Genomic DNA, 25,747 nt, shown 5'->3' on the forward strand with positions numbered 1-25,747 from the left:
TAAGACGAGGGATAACTGAGATGAGATCAGTGGTATTTAAGACGAGGGATAACTGAGATGGGATCATTGGTATTTAAGACGAGGGATAACTGAGATGAGATCATTGGTATTTAAGACGAGGGATAACTGAGATGGGATCAGTGGTATTTAAGACGAGGGATAACTGAGATGGGATCATTGGTATTTAAGACGAGGGATAACTGAGATGAGATCAGTGGTATTTAAGACGAGGGATAACTGAGATGAGATCAGTGGTATTTAAGACGAGGGATAACTGAGATGGGATCATTGGTATTTAAGACGAGGGATAACTGAGATGAGATCATTGGTATTTAAGACGAGGGATAACTGAGATGGGATCAGTGGTATTTAAGACGAGGGATAACTGAGATGAGATCAGAAGTGTTTAAGATGAGGGATAACTGAGATGAGATCAGAAGTGTTTAAGATGAGGGAGGATTATCATTTTTTCATGAGCATGACCTTATTTCTATTACAGCATATTGGACGACTGTCATTCATATTCCATTCTCCCAGCTCAATGTAATGGTTTAGGCTACATGTAAATGTTTAGTCATTTAGCAGACGCTCTTATCCAGAGTGACTTACAGGAGCAATTTGGGTTAAGTGCCTTGCTCAAGGGCACATCGATAGATTTTTCACCCAACACTCTTACCCACTAGGCTACTACATGATGCTCTAATGTTCCCTGTACCCATCATGAGGTTGCTACAACCTAGCCTATGAATGAAAGTTTACCACGTACAGTAGGTGCACAGGTTGAGATCATTTTTAGTAATCACGGTGACAGACAGTGACACATTCAATACCGAGTTGCACACTCTTGCCTGCATCTAGCTGATATAGGGTGTAATCATTAGTCCAGTTGCAAACAAGAGTTTCTATTGGACAAATGTAGGTATGTTTATCCCCGTTTCGTTCCGTTTGCTTCCATTTAGAAACATTTAACAACAGAAGAGACGCAATGAGTACACCCCTGATCACACACGAACACAGTTCACTTTCATAGCAAACACACAAACAGTTCGTTGCGTTTATAATTTATTCTCGCAAGTATCTACGCACTCTCCTCCTCTCCACTTTTCCCTTCGCTTGTGGACTTCAGTGCACACCACATCAGCTGTCTGTGACCAGGCGAAACAACTTTTCCAAGCCAAACCTTCATATCATAACCTCTAACCGCTACACACAGCCTATATCATTGTCACGTCATAGTCAACATAAACTCAGCAAAAAAAAGAAATGTCCCTTTTTCAGGAACCTGTCTTTCAAAGATAATTTGTAAAAATCGCAAATAACTTCACAGATCCTCTTTGCAAAGGGTTTAAACACTATTTCCCATGCTTGTTCAATGAACCATAAACAATTAATGAACATGCACTTGTGGAACGGTCGTTAAGGCACTAACAGCTTACAGACGGTAGGCAATTAAGGTCACAGTTATGAAAACTTAGGATACTAAAGAAGCCTTTCTAAAAAAAGACTCTAAAAAACACCAAAAGAAAGATGCCCAGGGTCCCTGCTCATCTGCGTGAATGTGCCTTAGGCATGCTGCAAGGAGGCATGAGGATTGCAGATGTGGCCAGGGCAATAAATTGCAATGTCTGTACTGTGAGGCGTTACAGGGAGACAGGACAGACAGCTGATCGTCCTCGCGGTGGCAGACCACGTGTAACAACACCTGCACAGGATCGGTATATCTGAACATCACACCTGCAGGACAGGTACAGGATGTCAACAACAACTGCCCGAGTTACACCAGGAACGCACAATCCCTCCATCAGTGCTCAGACGGTCCACAATAGGCTGAGAGAGGCTGGACTGAGGGCTTGTAGGCTTGTTGTAAGGCAGGTCCTACCAGACATCACCGGCAACAACGTCGCCTATGGGCACAAACCCACTGTCGTTGGACCAGACAGGACTAGCAAAAAGTGTTCTTCACTGATGAGTTGCGGTTTTGTCTCACCAGGGGTGATGGTCGGATTTGCGTTTATCGTCGAAGGAACGAGCGTTACACCGAGGTCTGTACTCTGGAGCGGGGTCGATTTGGAGGTGGAGGGTCCGTCATGGTCTGGGGCGGTGTGTCACAGTATCTTCGGACTGAGCTTGTTGTCATTGCAGGCAATCAATGCTGTGCGTTACAGGAAAGACCTCCTCCTCCCTCATGTGTTACCCTTCTTGCAGGCTCATCCTGACATGATCCTCCAGCATGACAATGCCACCAGCCATACTGCTCGTTCTGTGCGTGATTTCATGCAAGACAGAAATGTCAGTGTTTTGCCATGGCCAGCGAAGAGCCCGGATCTCATTCCCATTGAGCATGCCTGGGACCTGTTGGAACGGAGGGTGAGGGCTTGGCCATTCCCCCCAGAAAAGTCTGGGAACTTGCAGGTGCCTTGGTGGAAGAGTGGGGTAATATCTCACAGCAATAACTGGCAAATCTGGTGCAGTACATGAGGAGATGCACTGCAGTACTTAATGTAGCTGGTGGCCACACCAGATACTGACTGTTACTTTTGATTCTGACTCCCCCCCCCCCTTGTTCAGGGACACATCATATCTTTGGAACTTGTTCAGTTTATGTCTCAGTTGTTGAATCTTGTTATGTTCAGACAAATATTTACACATGTTAAGTTTGCTAAAAATAAATGCAGTTGATAGTGAGAGGACGTTTCTTTTTTTGCTGAGTTTAGCTACTAGAACTAACATGTTAGTAAACTCGAAAGTGAAACAAGTATTTACTATGAAATGTAGCTTGCGCTCTCTCGCTCTCTCTCTCTCACTTGTTCTTAATTTTGGAAGGAATTAATTTATTAAAAACTGTTAAACTATTGTCTTTTTCTTTCTTTGAGTGAACTACTCACCACAGTTTAAATGTGCTGCAGTGCTAGCTAGTTGTAGCTTATGCTTTCAGTACTAGATTCATTCTCTGATCATTTGATTGGGTGGACATCATGTCAGTTTATGCTGCGAGAGTTCTGATCGGTTGCAGGACGTCCTCCAGAAGTTGTCATAATTACTGTGTAAGTCTATTGAAGGGGGTGAGAAACACAAGCCTCCTAGGTTTTGTGTTGAAGTCAATGTACCCAGAGGAGGACAGAAGCTAGCATCCACAGCCCGGAAGCCTGCATGAAATAAATATGCAAACCAACCGAATCAATTCAGGTATTTTCCAATTGACGAGGTACCTAATGGGGATATGATATGATATGATTGGCTGGTGGTCGGCGACTACTATATGAGATATCATAATGGTGATAAACCTTCAGTGACCCCCAGCCTCTAGCTGTAGCTGGCCAATATCAGGAAGGGATTTTTCATTTATTCCCTGAACATTGACATTTGTGGTATTGAAAGAGGACACTGAAGGCAGTTCCGTGTGTACGCTGAGATATTCTCTTGTTTTCTATTGCAGTTTAATGTGAATGAGTGTCCTGAGTCATCCATCAGGATGGAAGTGGATGGCTCTGACAACAGGGCCTGAATGTAATCATTATGTTAGATTGATGTTAAAGAGTCTGTAATGCAGACTAATACATCTGGATGTAGTATGTGTGCATGTCTGGAGAGAGGATGAATGATGCTTTGGGAAGTCTAATATTGTTATACAATAAGGGTAATATGGCAGAAAATGCTTCATACCGTTTAAATACAGAGGTGCTACTTTTTAGTAGTGAGTTTCTCAGAGGACAGTGCCTCCACGGTCTGGTGGTGCTATGTTTTTGGACTTTACACCCCTGTCTGTCAACCTCCTTGTGCTCCTGGCTCCTCGTCCTCGTTCCGGGTGCGAGTGGTCGTGTGTTTACTCCTGACTCTGCCCTCCCATTGGCTTTCGCTGCCCCGGCTCTGACTAGGTCACAGCTGGTGCTAGTGCTCTGGCACGGCTGGGTGAGCAGACAGCTGTAGGCCCCGGCAACCACAGCTACTACTCTATCCTCTTCTTTTATGTGTTCCATTCTGTCTACATCTTTTCTACTGTTCCTGTGTGGTGGAAATAGCTTAGAGAGGGGTGATAGGTTGGAAGTGTTGCCACTTTGAGATGAAAATGCTACTGTAAACAATTGTTACAATTATTACTTCCTGATTCATGATGGTCAAATCAATACTGGCAATGCACATAGAGACTTAACTAAGGCCAGTCATTTATTTGACTGATCCCACTTCCCAGCGCCAAATACCATTTAAATGATCAGCATATTTCAGCTTGTTTTCTTGTGTTAGGAAACAAATGTGCTTATATCGTGTCATTATAACACTTTTATGACGCTCTTATGACAGTCCTATTAATCTACCTTTCCCTCTCCCCTTTCTCCTCAGTGGACGACTGCACGGATTGGTCAGTGGACTACTTGAAATACAAAGTGCTTTTGGGGGAACCGGTGCGGATTAAATGTGCTTTATTCTATGGATACATCAGAGCGAACTACACCCACTCCCAGAGTGTGGGACTAAGCCTTATGTGGTATAAAAGTACAGGACACGGAGACTTTGAGGAGCCTATCTCTTTCGACGGCATCAGAATGAACAAGGAGGAGGACGCTATCTGGTTTAGACCCACCGAGCTCCAAGACGTTGGACACTATTCCTGTGTATTGAGGTCAGTTGTTCTGTTATGTTCCTGTGTATTGAGGTCAGTTGTTCTGTTATGTTCCTGTGTATTGAGGTCAGTTGCTCTGTTATGTTCCTGTGTATTGAGGTCAGTTGTTCTGTTATGTTCCTGTGTATTGAGGTCAGTTGTTCTGTTATGTTCCTGTGTATTGAGGTCAGTTGTTCTGTTATGTTCCTGTGTATTGAGGTCAGTTGTTCTGTTATGTTCCTGTGTATTGAGGTCAGGTGTTCTGTTATATCTAGTCAACCTAGAGCAATTTAGTGCTGTTAAATATAACTGCTATCATATCTGATAGTTGTTGAAGTGCATTGTGGAAATTGGTTATCTTCCTTCCAAAATGGCTGGGTTTCTGTACCTATCCTATTCCTGGTTGTTTACATAGCAGTTGTAGGTAAAAGAGTGGGGGAGAGGAGTTTCTGCAACCTATGCACATAAATCAAGCTGCTTTAAAGTCCTCCCCTGCAGATTACTAATGAATTCTCTAATCCCCAGCCAGAAGATAGTTGGACCTGGGTCCACACTGTTAGAGGCCCTCCCTCACTTAACATGCTTAAGTTTTTTGTTTGTTTTTCCTCCGGGGGACAATAAGGTATTAAATGTCATTGGCAGACCCATAACTCTTAGGCTTCTCAACTCCTGTTCTTTAACGCAGCTATGGAGTCTGGAGCGAGGGAGGAAAGATATGAAGATGGACAGTTATTCACAGCTGAGAGGTGGTGGGGGAGGAAACAAGAGGTGTAGAGAGACAGAAAAGGAGAGATAATGTACCTCCTCCCCTTGTCGAAGAAAGACACCCGTCGGAGGACAACATTATCATTTCTGAGTTCCATAATGTTGTAAAGTTTCTGGCTTCCTAGGTCATATTGATAGAAGAGAGGGTTTCATTCCTGTAAAGGTTGTTCGTACCCAGGTGAGTGGGAAGGTCAGAGCAGGTGTCTTGACTTAGAAGACCATAACAACCTGCATTTTAAGCTCAGAAAGGCTGCTTGGCTCAACTAGGAGAGGAACCATTGTCTATCCAACATATTGTTTCAGAGCCACTCCTTTCTCCAAACACTGTAAAAACCTGATGAATGGTTTCCCCACAACTTTGGAAAAATTGTGGAAACTCATGAAAATCAAGTTGTTTCTGTGTTTTGATTGAGCTGTCCCTTTAATAAAGGCTTTGAGGTCTATAAAAAAACTCCCAATGCTGTGTTTGCCCTGGTTCCGCCTGCCACACACACACACACACACACACACACACACACACACACACACACACACATACACCACTAGCACAGTCAGTGTGACCTCTCTTCTTCTTAACCTCAATTCAGCTGAGAGAATGTGGCCTGCCGTTCAGCAGCGGTAACACTTGCATTGCTCTAGCTAACCGCCCCTTTGCAGCGCAGCCAGGGAGCATGGCTCAGAGAGGGAACACAGGCAGGCAGTTAGCCAGGGAGCATGGCTCAGAGAGGGAACACAGGCAGGCAGTTAGCCAGGGAGCATGGCTCAGAGAGGGAACACAGGCAGGCAGTTAGCCAGGGAGCATGGCTCAGAGAGTGAACACAGGCAGGCAGTTAGCCATGGAACATGGCTCAGAGAGTGAACACAGGCAGGCAGTTAGCCAGGGAGCATGGCTCAGAGAGGGAACACAGGCAGGCAGTTAGCCAGGGAGCATGGCTCAGAGAGGGAACACAGGCAGGCAGTTAGCCAGGGAGCATGGCTCAGAGAGGGAACACAGGCAGGCAGTTAGCCAGGGAGCATGGCTCAGAGAGTGAACACAGGCAGGCAGTTAGCCAGGGAGCATGGCTCAGAGAGTGAACACAGGCAGGCAGTTAGCCAGGGAGCATGGCTCAGAGAGGGAACACAGGCAGGCAGTTAGCCAGGGAGCATGGCTCAGAGAGGGAACACAGGCAGGCAGTTAGCCAGGGAGCATGGCTCAGAGAGGGAACACAGGCAGGCAGTTAGCCAGGGAGCATGGCTCAGAGAGTGAACACAGGCAGGCAGTTAGCCATGGAACATGGCTCAGAGAGTGAACACAGGCAGGCAGTTAGCCAGGGAGCATGGCTCAGAGAGGGAACACAGGCAGGCAGTTAGCCAGGGAGCATGGCTCAGAGAGGGAACACAGGCAGGCAGTTAGCCAGGGAGCATGGCTCAGAGAGGGAACACAGGCAGGCAGTTAGCCAGGGAGCATGGCTCAGAGAGTGAACACAGGCAGGCAGTTAGCCAGGAGCATGGCTCAGAGAGTGAACACAGGCAGGCAGTTAGCCAGGGAGCATGGCTCAGAGAGGGAACACAGGCAGGCAGTTAGCCAGGAGCATGGCTCAGAGAGGGAACACAGGCAGGCAGTTAGCCAGGGAGCATGGCTCAGAGAGTGAACACAGGCAGGCAGTTAGCCAGGGAGCATGGCTCAGAGAGGGAACACAGGCAGGCAGTTAGCCAGGGAGCATGGCTCAGAGAGGGAACACAGGCAGGCAGTTAGCCAGGGAGCATGGCTCAGAGAGGGAACACAGGCAGGCAGTTAGCCAGGGAGCATGGCTCAGAGAGGGAACACAGGCAGGCAGTTAGCCAGGGAGCATGGCTCAGAGAGTGAACACAGGCAGGCAGTTAGCCAGGGAGCATGGCTCAGAGAGGGAACACAGGCAGGCAGTTAGCCAGGGAGCATGGCTCAGAGAGTGAACACAGGCAGGCAGTTAGCCAGGGAGCATGGCTCAGAGAGTGAACACAGGTAGGCAGTTAGCCAGGGAGCATGGCTCAGAGAGTGAACACAGGCAGGCAGTTAGCCATGGAGCATGGCTCAGAGAGTGAACACAGGCAGGCAGTTAGCCAGGGAGCATGGCTCAGAGAGTGAACACAGGCAGGCAGTTAGCTAGGGAGCATGGCTCAGAGAGTGAACACAGGCAGGCAGTTAGCCAGGGAGCATGGCTCAGAGAGGGAACACAGGCAGGCAGTCAGCCAGCGAGCATGGCTCAGAGAGGGAACACAGGCAGGCAGTCAGCCAGCGAGCATGGCTCAGAGAGGGAACACAGGCAGGCAGTCAGCCAGCGAGCATGGCTCAGAGAGGGAACACAGGCAGGCAGTCAGCCAGCGAGCATGGCTCAGAGAGGGAACACAGGCAGGCAGTCAGCCAGCGAGCATGGTTCAGAGAGTTAACACAGGCAGGCAGGCAGTTAGCGAGCAGCTCCAATCCCCCTTCTACCATGATTCTCTATTCTATTCAGTGCTGCGCTAGGCTGTGTAGCCGATGCCTGAGGAGGAACACGATCACTCACCGTGAGGTTATTGTGTAATCAGGCCGAAATAGTTGAGCCAGGAGATTTGATTTGGATGAGTGTGTTGCTTTGTAGCTAGTCACAACTGTTTACACCAATTAGGGGCAACACTTACTCTGCTATAATCATAAGAAATAATCCCATTGTTATGTTCTTTGCCACTATGTGCCGTCAACCTTTACCAATCTCCAGGTCCATAGGAATCGTCCGAAGAGGAAAGAGGTTCTTCTCTAGGGTTTTGACAAGATGCTTCTGGATGCAGTCCCACTGGTTTTATAATTCCATCAATGTGCTTTAATTGAATTGTTCAAATGAAGAATTTATGTTATTGATTGGCTGGAGAGTGCACATACCTTATCGTTGCTGTCTGATTAAAACCTCTTCTCTTCAAAACAGAAACTGTTCTGGAAATATTTTCCCGTTAACTAAAATACACTTTCTTGGTCCGAGAGTCATGACTGTCCTTACTTCACTCCCTGACTGTTTTACCACAACTGCTATGTAAACGACCAGGGCTAGGATAGGTACTGAAACCCAGACATGTTGGGAGACAGATAGCCGAATCCCACACCGCACTTTAAAAAAACAATCAAATATCACTTTTATTTAATAGCACTAAATTGTGTTTCACAGCTCTACAGATATAGGACCTTAATTTGATCCAGAGGACATTGAGGGATGTTACTGGTTTTAAAAAAGTATAATATGAACATTTGCATAAAATGGAGTTACAAGGTTTTCAACCGACAGTGACATTTTGTTTCCCAGGTAGAAATCCTTGGCTCTCAAACATGGCATGTGTGTTTCTGTGAGACGTATCTTCACATTGCCCTCCCTGTGATGAGGCAGATTTAGTTCCCTTCCATATGTTGGACATACAGAAACATGTTATCTCCCATAATTAATCTGGAGGATTCATTTAGTCCAAATCTATTACCAAGTACGCTACATGCCATCATACTGCCACGCTCCATGCTTTTCTGATCAACAGATTGACTTCTGAAACGTATTATTAACACTAGACATTAACGTCGGAATATCTCTGACATTTTAGTATCTGTCGGAAGTTTGCCATTTTAGTCATACAATGAACAGAGAACAGAAAAAGAAGGTTTGCAATTGAACAAGCCTTTTCTTTTTCTCTGTAGCTCTCCCTAAAGAGAACATATCACTGGATTGCTTTCCAAGTCAATAAACGTTACACTTCCTTGTCACGTTGCATTGCTGCTGTCTGGCTGTGCAGCCTGTGGTAGTGAAAAGAGAAAACGTGTTACAGTATTGTGTATTAATAATTATATAGTAATAACTTATTAACCTCTTCGGTTAAGGGCGTCTTTTCTTGGATGGCTCATTAGTTCGCTTCATTGTAGGTTGTTTTTAGTGGAGAGCAAAGTGTCTGCCAGTTAGAGCTGGGAAAACCTACTGTACCTTAAAGAGAGAGAAATCCCATGTCTGTAGGGGCCTATACAATGCTCTCCTCAACTTCCTCTGTTTCAGGTTCAATACTTCAATGGAAATGTTCTTAAATGTATAGAACTGCTGTATATAGAATCAACCTGCGATTTGGCTTAGACTTAAAATCACCCTTTGATTCTGAGAGATGTTCCTTTCAGTGTTTATCTATTCAACATATCACTGTCCCCAAATGACACCAATCCCAGACACATTATACACACTTTTAAACCCCTCACCATTTCTCATCAAGTTACCCCCTGCTGTACAATATTGTGGTAGATATTGTTGCTGTGTTGACACACGTAGTAAAATATGGAAATGGAATGAACAGATCCCAACAATAGCGTACACTGTCATTATGGAGATATGATTTATAATTTCTCCCCTCTTTTCGGGCCCAATCATCACAACACTGCAGCAGAATCCCAGGATGCTCTCCTTTGGACTCAGCTTTGCATTTTCCTATGTAGCAAGGCGCTCGCATATGTTAATATATTGAATTTGGATTAGGCAGTGGGCACAGTGAGGGAGACAAAAGAGGAACGTTGTGATTGTAGAGAGAACGAGATTAGGATCAGGGTCTTTGAGCAGAGCATGGATGGACGAAGTCATTGCTGAATCTTATAAACCACGCCAGCAGAATTAGTCTTACTTCCAGAAGTCACTATCACACTTTAATCTGTGTTGCTACAGCCTTTCATTTCTCTCTTACCCTCTGGGTGGTTTTCTTCACCAACATTTTTATTTTCATCTTTTCATTTCAGGGCAAACGCTGTTACTTTGATTATTAGAAACGCTGTATGTATTATTATGTCAAGCGGATGAAGCCTGTCAGTCATGTATGTACAGTAGACATCTAGCCTTTTCACCAGATGTCAGTGGAGAGTGTAATAATAATGAGGCAGATACGCATGTTGTTTTAGTCCTTTAGAACACACATGTAGCGACCCAATGACCCCAAAACCTTTCAACCCTTATTCTTCTCCCCCTCAGTGTCCCCACAACCTTTCAACCCTTATCTTTCTCCCCTCAGTGTCCCCACAACCTTTCAACCCTTATCTTTCTCCCCTCAGTGTCCCCATAACCTTTCAAACCTTATCTTTCTCCCCTCAGTGTCCCCACAACGTTTCAACCCTTATCTCTCTCCCCCTCAGTGTCCCCACAACCTTTCAACCCTTATCTTTCTCCCCTCAGTGTCTCCACAACGTTTCAACCCTTATCTCTCTCCCCCTCAGTGACCCCACAACCTTTAAACCCTCATCCCTATTCCCCTCGGTGACCCTTCAACCCTTACCTCTCTCCCCCACAGTCTCTATCTCCGTCTCTCTCCCCCTCTCAATCTCTCTCCGTCTCTCTCCTGCCGATCTCTCTAATAGTATATCTTCCCTCTCTTCCACTGTGTTGCTGCTCTATATGATGTTAAACTGTGTATTCTAGGTATACCTTGAGTGTTTCTCTGTGTGTGTGTGTGTGTGTGTGTGTGTGTGTGTGTGTGTGTGTGTGTGTGTGTGTGTGTGTGTGTGTGTGTGTGTGTGTGTGTGTGTGTGTGTGTGTGTGTGCGTGTGTGTGTGTGCGTGCGTGTGTGTATTCAGCCCATGATGCGTATGCTCGGCTGCACTAAGAGAAGTCAGAGGGCACCAATGTAAAAGGAAACCGGGCCCTCCAGGTGGCTGTGCTGTGCTCAGAGCCTACCGCTGACAGGGACGTAATGTGTCTTCAATCTGTGTGTGAAATCAGCTCTAATTCAGCCATATGATAGGGGAAAAAGACCATGCAGCCAGGCAGGCAGCACACGTTAACCAGGGACGACCAGGAGACACTTTAAACAGGGAGGACCAGGAGACACGTTAACCAGGGAGCACCAGGAGACACGTTAACCAGGGAGGACCAGGAGACACGTTAACCAAGGAGGATCAGGAGACACGTTAACCAGGGAGGACCAGGAGACACATTAACCAGGGAGGACCAGGAGACACGTTAACCAGGGAGCACCAGGAGACACGTTAACCAGGGAGCACCAGGAGACACGTAAACCAGGGAGGACCAGGAGACACGTTAACCAAGGAGGATCAGGAGACACGTTAACCAGGGAGGACCAGGAGACACGTTAACCAGGGAGGACCAGGAGACACGTTAACCAGGGAGGACCAGGAGACACGTTAACCAGGGAGCACCAGGAGACACGTTAACCAGGGAGGACCAGGAGACACGTTAACCAGGGAGGACCAGGAGACACGTTAACCAGGGAGCACCAGGAGACACGTTAACCAGGGAGGACCAGGAGACACGTTAACCAGGGAGGACCAGGAGACACGTTAACCAGGGATGAACAGGAGACACGTTAACCAGGGAGGAACAGGAGACATGTTCCGGGATTACTCCAATGGCATCGAGGAGTACATCACATCTATCATTGGCTTCATCAATAAGTGCAATCTATGCCATCATCCAAACAGTGACCGTATGTACATACCCCAACCAGAAGTCTTGAATTGCAGGCAGCATACGCACTGAGATAAAGGCTAGAGCTGCCACTTTCAAGGAGTGGGACTCTAACCCGGAAGCTTAAAAGAAATCCCGCTATGCCCTCCTACGAACCATCAAACAGGCAAAGCATCAATACAGGACTAAGATTGAATCGTACTACACCTGCTCTGACGCTTGTCGGATGTGGTAAACCAATACAGACTACAAAGGGAAGCACAGCCGATAGCTGCCCAGTGACATGAGCCTACCGGACGAGCTAAACTACTTCTATGCTTGCTTCGAGGCAAATAACACTGAAACATGCATGAGAGCACCAGCTGTACCGATGCTGTGTGATCACGCTCTCCGAAGCCAATGTGAGTAAGACCTTTATACAGGTCAACATTCACAAGGCCGCAGGGCCAGATGGATTACCAGGACATGTACTGCGAGCATGCGCTGACCAACTAGCAAGTGTCTTCACTGACATTTTCAACCTCTCCCTGTCCGCGTCTGTAATACCAACATGTTTTAAGCATAATGGCTGTGCCCATGAACACTAAGGTAACCTGCCTAAATGACTACTGACCTGTAGCACTCACGTCTGTAGCCGTGAAGTGCTTTGAAAGGCTGGTCATGCCTCACATCAAAACCATCATCCCAGAAACCCTAGACCCACTCCAATTTGCATACCGTCCCAACAGATCCACAGATGATGCAATCTCTACTGCACTCCACACTGCCCTTTCCCACCTGGACAAAAGGAACACCTATGTGAGAATGCTATTCATTGACTATAGCTCATCGTTCAACACCATAGTGCCCTCAAAGCTCATCACTAAGCTAAGGACCCTGGGACTAAACACCTCCCTCTGCAACTGGATCCTGGACTTTCTGACGGGCCGCTCCCAGTTGGTAAGGGTAGGTAACAACACATGGGGGCCCCTCATGGGTGCGTGCTCAGCCCCCTTCTGTACTCCCTGTTCTCAGCCCCCTTCTGTACTCCCCCTTCTGTACTCGCTGTTCACTCATGACTGCACGGCCAAGCATGACTCCAACACCATCATTAAATTTGCCGATGACACAACAGTATGATGACACAACCTGATCACCGACAACAACGAGACATCCTATAGGGAGGTGGTCAGAGACCTGGTCGTGTGGTGCCAGGACAACAACCTCTCCCTCAACATGATCAAGACTAAGGAGATGATTGTGAACTACAGGAAAAAGAGGACCGAGCACGTCCCCCATTCTCATTGAGAGGGCTGCAGTGGAGCAGGTTGAGAACCTCAAGTTCCTTGGTGTCCACATCACCAACAAACTAACATGGTCCGAGCACACTATGACAGTCGTGAAGCAGGCACGACAAAACCTATTCCCCCTCAGGAGAATGAAAATATTTGGCATGGTCCTCAGTTCCTCAAAGGTTCTACAGCTGCACCATCGAGAGCATCCTGACAGGTTGCATCATTGTCTGGTATGGCAACTACTCGGCCTCCGACCGCAAGGCACTACAGAGGGTAGTGAGAACGGCCCAGTACATCACTGGGGCCAAGCTTCCTGCCATCCAGCACCTCTATACCAGGCGGTGTCAGAGGAAGGCCCTAAAAATTGTCAAAGACTCCAGCCACCGTAGTCATAGACTGTTCTCTCTGCTACCGTACGGCAAGCGGTACTGGAGTACCAAGTCGAGGTCCAAGAGACTTCTAAACAGCTTCTACCCCCAAGCCATAAGACTCCTGAACATCTAGTCAAATGGCTACCCATACTATTTCCATTGTCCCCCTCCCCTCTCCCCTCTCCACTCCACTGCCACTCTCTGTTGTCATTTATGCATAGTCACTTTAATTACCTACATGTACATACCACCTCAACTAACCGGTGCCCCCGCACATTGACTCTGTACCGACACCCCCCTTTATATATTGTTATTTTTTTCTGCTGCTTTTTAATTACTTGTTACTTTTATCTCTTATTCTTATCTGTATTTTTTTAAACTGCACTGTTGGTAAGTTAGCATTTCACTGTAAGGTCCTGTTGTATTCGGCGCATGTGACTAATAAAATTTGATCTGATTTGATTTGGTATGCTAATGCGAGCAAACAGAGAAATGTCACAGAGCCACATGAGGAAATATTTCAGGGGGAATCCGCAGTAAGCAGTTGGCTGTTCACATGCATTCAGAGTCTTCGTGTTATTAATGGTGTCAAGGCATGTCCTGTCCTACCATGCCTTGGCTGTCACCAGAGGAAGGAGAGACTGGATTAGTATTCCGCTGCAGGGCCCAGCTGGTGATCTCTGTCACTCTGCCACCAGTCAAGCCCTGTCCCATTGATCCAGCCCCGCCGTCACAGCCAATCAGAGCCAGAGACTAAGGAGGGAGGGGGGACTGGAGGGGGAGGTGAGGTGGAGTGTATGATGTATTCTAGACTGTGTTTGTGTTATGTCTACCTGGCAGGCACCTGGCTGTTTTCTGTGTGAGGCTGGGAGGTGAGTGAGTGTGTGGAGACAGAATTACCTCTTGGTGGTAAATGCTTTCTAGTAACAAATGGTAGCTTTCTCTCTCTGCCCTTTGGTGAGGAAAACATACGTACACACACACACATGTACACACTCACACGCACATGCACACACACACACGCACATGCACACACATTCCCAATTTCAACGTATTACCTTGCTCCTACTAGACAGGGGACACCTCATGTTATGGCCTTGAGTGTGATGTGAGAAATGTTTTATTAATTAATTTGCTATGAATTATGGAATCTTCCTACTATTTAAACTCATCAGAGAATACATGGTCCATTAAAAAGGATGATGAAGTACATTGTTAGGCAAATTAGAGTCATTTATTTTATCTTGAGGAAGCAGTGAACTATAGTTTTTTGGAATGACACAGGTGTAAAGGTTTTGTCTAGGAAGTAAAAACGAAATTCCACTGTGTCTGAAAGACATTCATGGTACCACAAAGTGATCCTTTCAACTGTGGCACCACATATATTGTGTGACCATTACCAGAACGATTACTGTGTAATATTGAGGTTTTGCCCTCTGTTTAATATTGCCACTCGACAGTAACGATACATTGACGGTGAGCTATTACACAAATATACGTCCTAATACTTCAGCCAGCCACTTGTGTGCTTTTTGTGAGGTTTCCCAATGCCTCTCTCAGGGTGCTTCCCAAATAACACTCTATCCCCTGGTCAAAAGTAGTACACCATATACGTAACAGGGTACCATTTGGGATGCACCCTCGATGTGATTGGAATAGGATTTAATCCAGCGGATGCATGTGTTAAGGTCTGCATCAATCTGTTAGACACTCTTCACGCTTTCGCTGATTGGAGATTTGTCCTGTGCTCTTGCCTCAGTTCCATTTTGATTAAGCCTGAAGCCTGAATCCCAGAGGCTGCATGCGGGAGGAAATCTGAGGCTGGGATTGGCTGAGGAGATGGGTGGAGTTACCGGTCGGCTACTGGGTGATGCCACATCCTCACCTGTCACAATCGTGTGTCCTCGCACCCAGGACAATTCTTTTGAAAGGTCATGTTACTAATTTCTCAAATGGAAATTTGCCCCTGTACCTCACTGGGCCAATTGTGCGCTGCACTATGGGACTCCCAATAATGACCGGTTGTGATACAGCCTGGATTCAAACCAGGGTGTCTGTAGTTTTTATTTTTTATTTTACCTTTATTTAACTCGGCAAGTCAGTTAAGAACAAATTCTTATTTTCAATGACAGCCTAGGAACATTGGGTTAACTGCCTGTTCAGGGGCAGAACGACAGATTTGTACCATGTCAGCTCAGGGATTTGAACTTGCAACCTTTCGGTTACTAGTCCAACACTCTAACCACTAGGCTACCCTGTAGTGACGCCTCTAACACTCGGGAGCCCAAACACGTGACACATGAAACATATGAAAACCACGTTTGACTCCGTTCCATTTATTCCATTCCTCCCACCAGCCTCCACTGCCGTGAACATTTGACATGAGTGTATGGTAGATATTATTAGTATATTGTAATATTACAAAATGACTCTGGAATCACCAGTAGGCTACAGTAGAAGTGTTCAACTGTTACCCTACGAGGTCCGGAGCCTGCTGGTTTTCTGTTCTACCTGATAATTCATTTCCCTCACCTGTTGTCCCATGTCTAAATCAATCCCCGATTAGAGAGGAAGAATGAAAAACTGCAGTGGAACTGGCTTCTTGGTCCAGAGTTGAGTTTGAAGGGAATCTGCTATCCTTTTTTGTTGTTGTTGCGACTTTTAGATTCTGTTTGAAATGAAAGCGGCAATATAAAATAAATCTATTATTATTATTATCTGCACTATGCCTCCCAAGCCAAATAGGCAGGCTGAGAGAAAGACATCAAACTAGATTTGGACCAGCAGTATCTGATAGTAGAGACACTGACCTTCTCTCGTCATATCAGATGGGGTTTTTATCTGCCAGACAAAATGTCAGAATGCACTTTCTTCCTCAGCAGAATCCAATTGACACCGCCTCCCTCCCCCATCCTCGCCCTCTTCCCATCCCTCCATCGCAGCCCCCTATTCACAAACGCTAGAACTCTGAGCGAGACAACCCCTATACTACAGCTGTCACTCAAGGGAGGAGAAGCATAACATGAACAGGTTATTCAGACGTTTGGAAAAAAGAGAAAGAATCAAAGTGGTTTGGAACTTGGAACTTTGACCATTTTACTCTCTCATTGAAATATGTCTGTACCAAATGGATATAGGCCTACTCAGTGTATAGGTTTTAGTATGCATGGTATTTCTGAGTGGCCATACATTTTGCCCGTAGGCTTTGGGAGGACAAATGAATAAAGCCACGGTAAAATGAAAGAGACAAATTGTTTCATAAAGTTATGGAATCTAGTTGAAAACACAGGGTTGGGTGAAATGATTTCCCTCAAGGCACCGTTCACTGAGGGATTAGAGACTGTGTAATAGAGCAAGACAGACCACTGCATGTTAAAGGTAACAGCACAGCTAGAGTTAGGGCAGCCACGGCACTGCCAAAAGCTCTCAGTCAGATGGATGAGATTGGAGTTCTCCATCGCACCTGGAATGAAAACCTTTGCATAAGATGTGCAGATAAAGAAAATGAAGGTGTTGTGACTAAGGTAGATCGTTGAGGTGCTGTATAACCAGTCACATAATGAAGGTGTGTTGACTAAAGTAGTTCATTCAGGTGCTGTATAACCAGTCACATACTGAAGGCGTGGTGACTAAAGTAGTTAATTGAGGTGCTGTATAATCAGTCACAAAATGAAGGTGTGGTGACTAAAGTAGTTAATTCAGGTGCTGTATAACCAGTCACATAATGAAGGTGTGGTGACTAAAGTAGTTAATTCAGGTGCTGTATAACCAGTCACATAATGAATGTGTGGTGACTAAAGTAGATCATTGAGGTGCTGTATAACCAGTCACGTAATGAAGGTGTGGTGACTAAAGTAGTTAATTCAGGTGCTGTCACGTAATGAAGGCGTGGTGACTAAAGTAGTTAATTGAGGTGCTGTATAATCAGTCACAAAATGAAGGTGTGGTGACTAAAGTAGTTAATTCAGGTGCTGTATAACCAGTCACATAATGAATGTGTGGTGACTAAAGTAGATCATTGAGGTGCTGTATAACCAGTCACATAATGAAGGTGTGGTGACTAAAGTAGTTAATTCAGGTGCTGTATAACCAGTCACATAATGAAGGTGTGGTGACTAAAGTAGTTAATTCAGGTGCTGTATAACCAGTCACATAATGAATGTGTGGTGACTAAAGTAGATCATTGAGGTGCTGTATAACCAGTCACATAATGAAGGTGTGGTGACTAAAGTAGTTAATTCAGGTGCTGTATAACCAGTCACATAATGAAGGTGTGGTGACTAAAGTAGATCATTGAGGTGCTGTATAACCAGTCACGTAATGAAGGCATGATGACTAAAGTAGTTCATTCAGGTGCTGTATAACCAGTCACGTAATGAAGGTGTGGTGACTAAAGTAGTTAATTCAGGTGCTGTATAACCAGTCACATAATGAAGTTATGTTGACTAAAGTAGTTAATTCAGGTGCTGTATAACCAGTCACATAATGAAGGTGTGGTGACTAAAGTAGTTAATTCAGGTGCTGTATAACCAGTCACATAATGAAGGTGTGGTGACTAAAGTAGTTAATTCAGGTGCTGTATAACCAGTCACATAATGAAGGTGTGTTGACTAAAGTAGTTAATTCAGGTGCTGTATAACCAGTCACATAATGAAGGTGTGGTGACTAAAGTAGTTAATTCAGGTGCTGTATAACCAGTCACATAATGAAGGTGTGGTGACTAAAGTAGTTCATTCAGGTGCTGTATAACCAGTCACATAATGAAGGTGTGGTGACTAAAGTAGTTCATTCAGGTGCTGTATAACCAGTCACATAATGAAGGTGTGGTGACTAAAGTAGTTAATTCAGGTGCTGTATAACCAGTCACATAATGAAGGTGTGGTGACTAAAGTAGATCATTGAGGTGCTGTATAACCAGTCACATAATGAATGTGTGGTGACTAAAGTAGATCATTGAGGTGCTGTATAACCAGTCACATAATGAATGTGTGGTGACTAAAGTAGATCATTGAGGTGCTGTATAACCAGTCACATAATGAAGGTGTGGTGACTAAAGTAGATCATTGAGGTGCTGTATAATCAGTCACATAATGAGGCGTGGTGACTAAAGTAGTTAATTCAGGTGCTGTATAACCAGTCGCATAATGAAGGTGTGGTGACTAAAGTAGTTCATTCAGGTGCTGTATAACCAGTCACAAAATGAATGTGTGGTGACTAAAGTAGATCATTGAGGTGCTGTATAACCAGTCACATAATGAAGGTGTGTTGACTAAAGTAGTTAATTCAGGTGCTGTATAACCAGTCACATACTGAAGGCGTGGTGACTAAAGTAGATCATTGAGGTGCTGTATAACTAGTCACATAATGAATGTGTGGTGACTAAAGTAGATCATTCAGGTGCTGTATAACCAGTCACATAATGAGGCATGGTGACTAAAGTAGATCATTGTGGTGCTGTATAACCAGCCACATAATGAATGTGTGGTGACTAAAGTAGTTAATTCAGGTGCTGTATAACCAGTCACATAATGAAGGTGTGTTGACTAAAGTAGTTAATTCAGTTGCTGTATAACCAGTCACAAAATGAATGTGTGGTGACTAAAGTAGATAATTGAGGTGCTGTATAATCAGTCACATAATGAGGCGTGGTGACTAAAGTAGTTAATTCAGGTGCTGTATAACCAGTCACATAATGAATGTGTGGTGACTAAAGAAGTTAATTCAGGTGCTGTATAACCAGTCACATAATGAAGGTGTGGTGACTAAAGTAGTTAATCCAGGTGCTGTATAACCAGTCACATAATGAATGTGTGGTGACTAAAGTAGTTCATTCAGGTGCTGTATAACCAGTCACATAATGAAGGCGTGGTGACTAAAGTAGTTAATTCAGGTGCTGTATAACCAGTCACATAATGAAGGTGTGGTGACTAAAGTAGTTAATTCAGGTGCTGTATAACCAGTCACATACTGAAGGCGTGGTGACTAAAGTAGTTAATTCAGGTGCTGACTAACCAGTCACATAATGAAGGTGTGGTGACTAAAGTAGATCATTGAGGTGCTGTATAACCAGTCACATAATGAAGGTGTGGTGACTAAAGTAGTTAATTCAGGTGCTGTATAACCAGTCACATAATGAAGGCGTGGTGACTAAAGTAGTTAATTCAGGTGCTGTATAACCAGTCACATAATGAAGGTGTGGTGACTAAAGTAGTTAATTCAGGTGCTGTATAACCAGTCACATAATGAATTTGTGGTGACTAAAGTAGTTAATTCAGGTGCTGTATAACCAGTCACATAATGAAGGCGTGGTGACTAAAGTAGTTAATTCAGGTGCTGTATAACCAGTCACATAATGAAGGTGTGTTGACTAAAGTAGTTAATTCAGGTGCTGTATAACCAGTCACATAATGAAGGTGTGGTGACTAAAGTAGTTAATTCAGGTGCTGTATAACCAGTCACATAATGAAGGTGTGGTGACTAAAGTAGTTAATTCAGGTGCTGTATAACCAGTCACATAATGAAGGTGTGTTGACTAAAGTAGTTAATTCAGGTGCTGTATAACCAGTCACATACTGAAGGCGTGGTGACTAAAGTAGTTAATTCAGGTGCTGTATAACCAGTCACATAATGAAGGTGTGGTGACTAAAGTAGTTAATTCAGGTGCTGTATAACCAGTCACATAATGAATGTGTGGTGACTAAAGTAGTTAATTCAGGTGCTGTATAACCAGTCACATAATGAGGCGTGGTGACTAAAGTAGTTAATTCAGGTGCTGTATAACCAGTCGCATAATGAAGGCGTGGTGACTAAAGTAGTTCATTCAGGTGCTGTATAACCAGTCACATAATGAAGGTGTGGTGACTAAAGTAGTTAATTCAGGTGCTGTATAACCAGTCACATAATGAATGTGTGGTGACTAAAGTAGATCATTGAGGTGCTGTATAACCAGTCACATAATGAAGGTGTGGTGACTAAAGTAGTTAATTCAGGTGCTGTATAACCAGTCACATAATGAAGGTGTGGTGACTAAAGTAGTTAATTCAGGTGCTGTATAACCAGTCACATAATGAAGGTGTGTTGACTAAAGTAGTTAATTCAGGTGCTGTATAACCAGTCACATAATGAAGGTGTGGTGACTAAAGTAGTTAATTCAGGTGCTGTATAACCAGTCACATAATGAATGTGTTGACTAAAGTAGTTAATTCAGGTGCTGTATAACCAGTCACATAATGAAGGTGTGGTGACTAAAGTAGTTAATTCAGGTGCTGTATAACCAGTCACATACTGAAGGCGTGGTGACTAAAGTAGTTAATTCAGGTGCTGTATAACCAGTCACATAATGAAGGTGTGTTGACTAAAGTAGTTAATTCAGGTGCTGTATAACCAGTCACATAATGAAGGCGTGGTGACTAAAGTAGTTAATTCAGGTGCTGTATAACCAGTCACATAATGAAGGCGTGGTGACTAAAGTAGTTAATTCAGGTGCTGTATAACCAGTCACATAATGAAGGTGTGGTGACTAAAGTAGTTAATTCAGGTGCTGTATAACCAGTCACATAATGAAGGCGTGGTGACTAAAGTAGTTAATTCAGGTGCTGTATAACCAGTCACATACTGAAGGCGTGGTGACTAAAGTAGTTAATTCAGGTGCTGACTAACCAGTCACATACTGAAGGCGTGGTGACTAAAATAGTTAATTCAGGTGCTGTATAACCAGTCACATAATGAAGGTGTGGTGACTAAAGTAGTTCATTCAGGTGCTGTATAACCAGTCACGTAATGAAGGTGTGGTGACTAAAGTAGTTCATTCAGGTGCTGTATAACCAGTCACGTAATGAAGCTGTGGTGACTAAAGTAGTTCATTCAGGTGCTGTATAACCAGTCACGTAATGAAGCTGTGGTGACTAAAGTAGTTCATTCAGGTGCTGTATAACCAGTCACGTAATGAAGGTGTGGTGACTAAAGTAGATCATTGAGGTGCTGTATAACCAGTCACATAATGAGGCGTGGTGACTAAAGTAGTTAATTCAGGTGCTGTATAACCAGTCGCATAATGAAGGCGTGGTGACTAAAGTAGTTCATTCAGGTGCTGTATAACCAGTCACATAATGAAGGTGTGGTGACTAAAGTAGTTAATTCAGGTGCTGTATAACCAGTCACATAATGAATTTGTGGTGACTAAAGTAGTTAATTCATTTGCTGTATAACCAGTCACATAATGAAGGTGTGTTGACTAAAGTAGTTAATTCAGGTGCTGTATAACCAGTCACATAATGAAGGTGTGGTGACTAAAGTAGTTAATTCAGGTGCTGTATAACCAGTCACATAATGAAGTTATGTTGACTAAAGTAGTTAATTCAGGTGCTGTATAACCAGTCACATAATGAAGGTGTGGTGACTAAAGTAGTTAATTCAGGTGCTGTATAACCAGTCGCATAATGAAGGCGTGGTGACTAAAGTAGTTAATTCAGGTGCTGTATAACCAGTCACATAATGAAGGTGTGGTGACTAAAGTAGTTAATTCAGGTGCTGTATAACCAGTCACATAATGAAGGTGTGGTGACTAAAGTAGTTAATTCAGGTGCTGTATAACCAGTCACATAATGAAGGTGGTGACTAAAGTAGTTAATTCAGGTGCTGTATAACCAGTCACATAATGAAGGTGTGGTGACTAAAGTAGTTAATTCAGGTGCTGTATAACCAGTCACATAATGAAGGCGTGGTGACTAAAGTAGTTAATTCAGGTGCTGTATAACCAGTCACATAATGAAGGCGTGGTGACTAAAGTAGTTAATTCAGGTGCTGTATAACCAGTCACATAATGAAGATGTGGTGACTAAAGTAGTTCATTCAGGTGCTGTATAACCAGTCACGTAATGAAGGTGTGGTGACTAAAGTAGTTCATTCAGGTGCTGTATAACCAGTCACGTAATGAAGCTGTGGTGACTAAAGTAGTTCATTCAGGTGCTGTATAACCAGTCACATAATGAAGGTGTGGTGACTAAAGTAGATCATTGAGGTGCTGTATAACCAGTCACATAATGAGGCGTGGTGACTAAAGTAGTTAATTCAGGTGCTGTATAACCAGTCGCATAATGAAGGCGTGGTGACTAAAGTAGTTCATTCAGGTGCTGTATAACCAGTCACATAATGAAGGTGTGGTGACTAAAGTAGTTAATTCAGGTGCTGTATAACCAGTCACATAATGAAGGTGTGTTGACTAAAGTAGTTAATTCAGGTGCTGTATAACCAGTCACATAATGAAGGTGTGGTGACTAAAGTAGTTAATTCAGGTGCTGTATAACCAGTCACATAATGAAGGTGTGGTGACTAAAGTAGTTAATTCAGGTGCTGTATAACCAGTCACATAATGAAGGTGTGGTGACTAAAGTAGTTAATTCAGGTGCTGTATAACCAGTCACATAATGAAGGCGTGGTGACTAAAGTAGTTAATTCAGGTGCTGTATAACCAGTCACATAATGAAGGTTTGGTGACTAAAGTAGTTCATTCAGGTGCTGTATAACCAGTCACATAATGAAGTTGTGGTGACTAAAGTAGTTCATCCAGGTGCTGTATAACCAGTCACATAATGAAGGCGTGGTGACTAAAGTAGTTAATTCAGGTGCTGTATAACCAGTCACATAATGAAGGTGTGGTGACTAAAGTAGTTAATTCAGGTGCTGTATAACCAGTCACATAATGAAGGTGTGGTGACTAAAGTAGTTAATTCAGGTGCTGTATAACCAGTCACATAATGAATGTGTGGTGACTAAAGTAGATCATTGAGGTGCTGTATAACCAGTCACATAATGAAGGTGTGGTGACTAAAGTAGTTAATTCAGGTGCTGTATAACCAGTCACATAATGAAGGTGTGGTGACTAAAGTAGTTCATTCAGGTGCTGTATAACCAGTCACATAATGAAGGTGTGGTGACTAAAGTAGTTAATTCAGGTGCTGTATAACCAGTCACATAATGAAGGTGTGTTGACTAAAGTAGTTAATTCAGGTGCTGTATAACCAGTCACATACTGAAGGCGTGGTGACTAAAGTAGTTCATTGAGGTGCTGTATAACCAGTCACATAATGAAGGTGTGGTGACTAAAGTAGTTAATTCAGGTGCTGTATAACCAGTCACATAATGAAGTGTGTTGACTAAAGTAGTTAATTCAGGTGCTGTATAACCAGTCACATAATGAAGGTGTGGTGACTAAAGTAGTTAATTCAGGTGCTGTATAACCAGTCACATAATGAAGGCGTGGTGACTAAAGTAGTTAATTCAGGTGCTGTATAACCAGTCACATAATGAAGGTGTGTTGACTAAAGTAGTTAATTCAGGTGCTGTATAACCAGTCACATACTGAAGGCGTGGTGACTAAAGTAGTTAATTCAGGTGCTGTATAACCAGTCACGTAATGAAGGTGTGTTGACTAAAGTAGTTAATTCAGGTGCTGTATAACCAGTCACATAATGAAGGTGTGGTGACTAAAGTAGTTAATTCAGGTGCTGTATAACCAGTCACATAATGAAGGTGTGGTGACTAAAGTAGTTAATTCAGGTGCTGTATAACCAGTCACGTAATGAAGGTGTGGTGACTAAAGTAGTTCATTCAGGTGCTGTATAACCAGTCACGTAATGAAGCTGTGGTGACTAAAGTAGTTCATTCAGGTGCTGTATAACCAGTCACGTAATGAAGCTGTGGTGACTAAAGTAGTTCATTCAGGTGCTGTATAACCAGTCACGTAATGAAGGTGTGGAGACTAAAGTAGATCATTGAGGTGCTGTATAACCAGTCACATAATGAGGCGTGGTGACTAAAGTAGTTAATTCAGGTGCTGTATAACCAGTCACATAATGAAGGTGTGGTGACTAAAGTAGTTCATTCAGGTGCTGTATAACCAGTCACATAATGAAGGTGTGGTGACTAAAGTAGTTAATTCAGGTGCTGTATAACCAGTCACATAATGAAGGTGTGGTGACTAAAGTAGTTAATTCAGGTGCTGTATAACCAGTCACATAATGAAGGTGTGTTGACTAAAGTAGTTAATTCAGGTGCTGTATAACCAGTCACATAATGAAGGTGTGGTGACTAAAGTAGTTAATTCAGGTGCTGTATAACCAGTCACATAATGAAGGTGTGTTGACTAAAGTAGTTAATTCAGGTGCTGTATAACCAGTCACATAATGAAGGTGTGGTGACTAAAGTAGTTAATTCAGGTGCTGTATAACCAGTCACATAATGAAGGTGTGGTGACTAAAGTAGTTAATTCAGGTGCTGTATAACCAGTCACATAATGAAGGTTTGGTGACTAAAGTAGTTCATTCAGGTGCTGTATAACCAGTCACATAATGAAGGTGTGGTGACTAAAGTAGTTCATCCAGGTGCTGTATAACCAGTCACATAATGAAGGCGTGGTGACTAAAGTAGTTCATTCAGGTGCTGTATAACCAGTCACATAATGAAGGTGTGGTGACTAAAGTAGTTAATTCAGGTGCTGTATAACCAGTCACATAATGAAGGTGTGGTGACTAAAGTAGTTAATTCAGGTGCTGTATAACCAGTCACATAATGAATGTGTGGTGACTAAAGTAGATCATTGAGGTGCTGTATAACCAGTCACGTAATGAAGGTGTGTTGACTAAAGTAGTTAATTCAGGTGCTGTATAACCAGTCACATAATGAAGGTGTGGTGACTAAAGTAGTTAATTCAGGTGCTGTATAACCAGTCACATAATGAAGGTGTGGTGACTAAAGTAGTTAATTCAGGTGCTGTATAACCAGTCACATAATGAAGGTGTGTTGACTAAAGTAGTTAATTCAGGTGCTGTATAACCAGTCACTGTGACTAAAGTAGTTAATTCAGGTGCTGTATAACCAGTCACATAATGAAGGTGTGGTGACTAAAGTAGTTAATTCAGGTGCTGTATAACCAGTCACATAATGAAGGTGTGGTGACTAAAGTAGTTAATTCAGGTGCTGTATAACCAGTCACATAATGAAGGTGTGTTGACTAAAGTAGTTAATTCAGGTGCTGTATAACCAGTCACATACTGAAGGCGTGGTGACTAAAGTAGTTAATTCAGGTGCTGTATAACCAGTCACATACTGAAGGCGTGGTGACTAAAGTAGTTAATTCAGGTGCTGTATAACCAGTCACATAATGAAGGTGTGGTGACTAAAGTAGTTAATTCAGGTGCTGTATAACCAGTCACATAATGAAGGTGTGGTGACTAAAGTAGTTCATTCAGGTGCTGTATAACCAGTCACATAATGAAGGTGTGGTGACTAAAGTAGTTCATTCAGGTGCTGTATAACCAG

At 43.7% G+C, this 25,747-nt stretch overlaps 1 protein-coding gene across 5 annotated transcripts in view; it reads left to right on the forward strand.

Annotated features, from left to right (window-relative positions):
• Positions 1 to 25,747, forward strand: part of LOC115118358 (interleukin-1 receptor accessory protein-like 1) — a 495,706-nt gene that overhangs the window by 185,100 nt on the left and 284,859 nt on the right. For all 5 annotated transcript variants that reach the window (XM_065023732.1, XM_065023738.1, XM_065023739.1 and 2 more), the window contains one exon: positions 4,339 to 4,618. In XM_065023732.1, coding sequence (XP_064879804.1) covers positions 4,339 to 4,618 — 280 coding nt within the window. The remainder of the gene's footprint in view (positions 1 to 4,338; positions 4,619 to 25,747) is intronic.

Source organism: Oncorhynchus nerka, linkage group LG2, assembly GCF_034236695.1.
Source record: "Oncorhynchus nerka isolate Pitt River linkage group LG2, Oner_Uvic_2.0, whole genome shotgun sequence".
Classification (NCBI taxonomy): Eukaryota; Metazoa; Chordata; class Actinopteri; order Salmoniformes; family Salmonidae; genus Oncorhynchus; species Oncorhynchus nerka.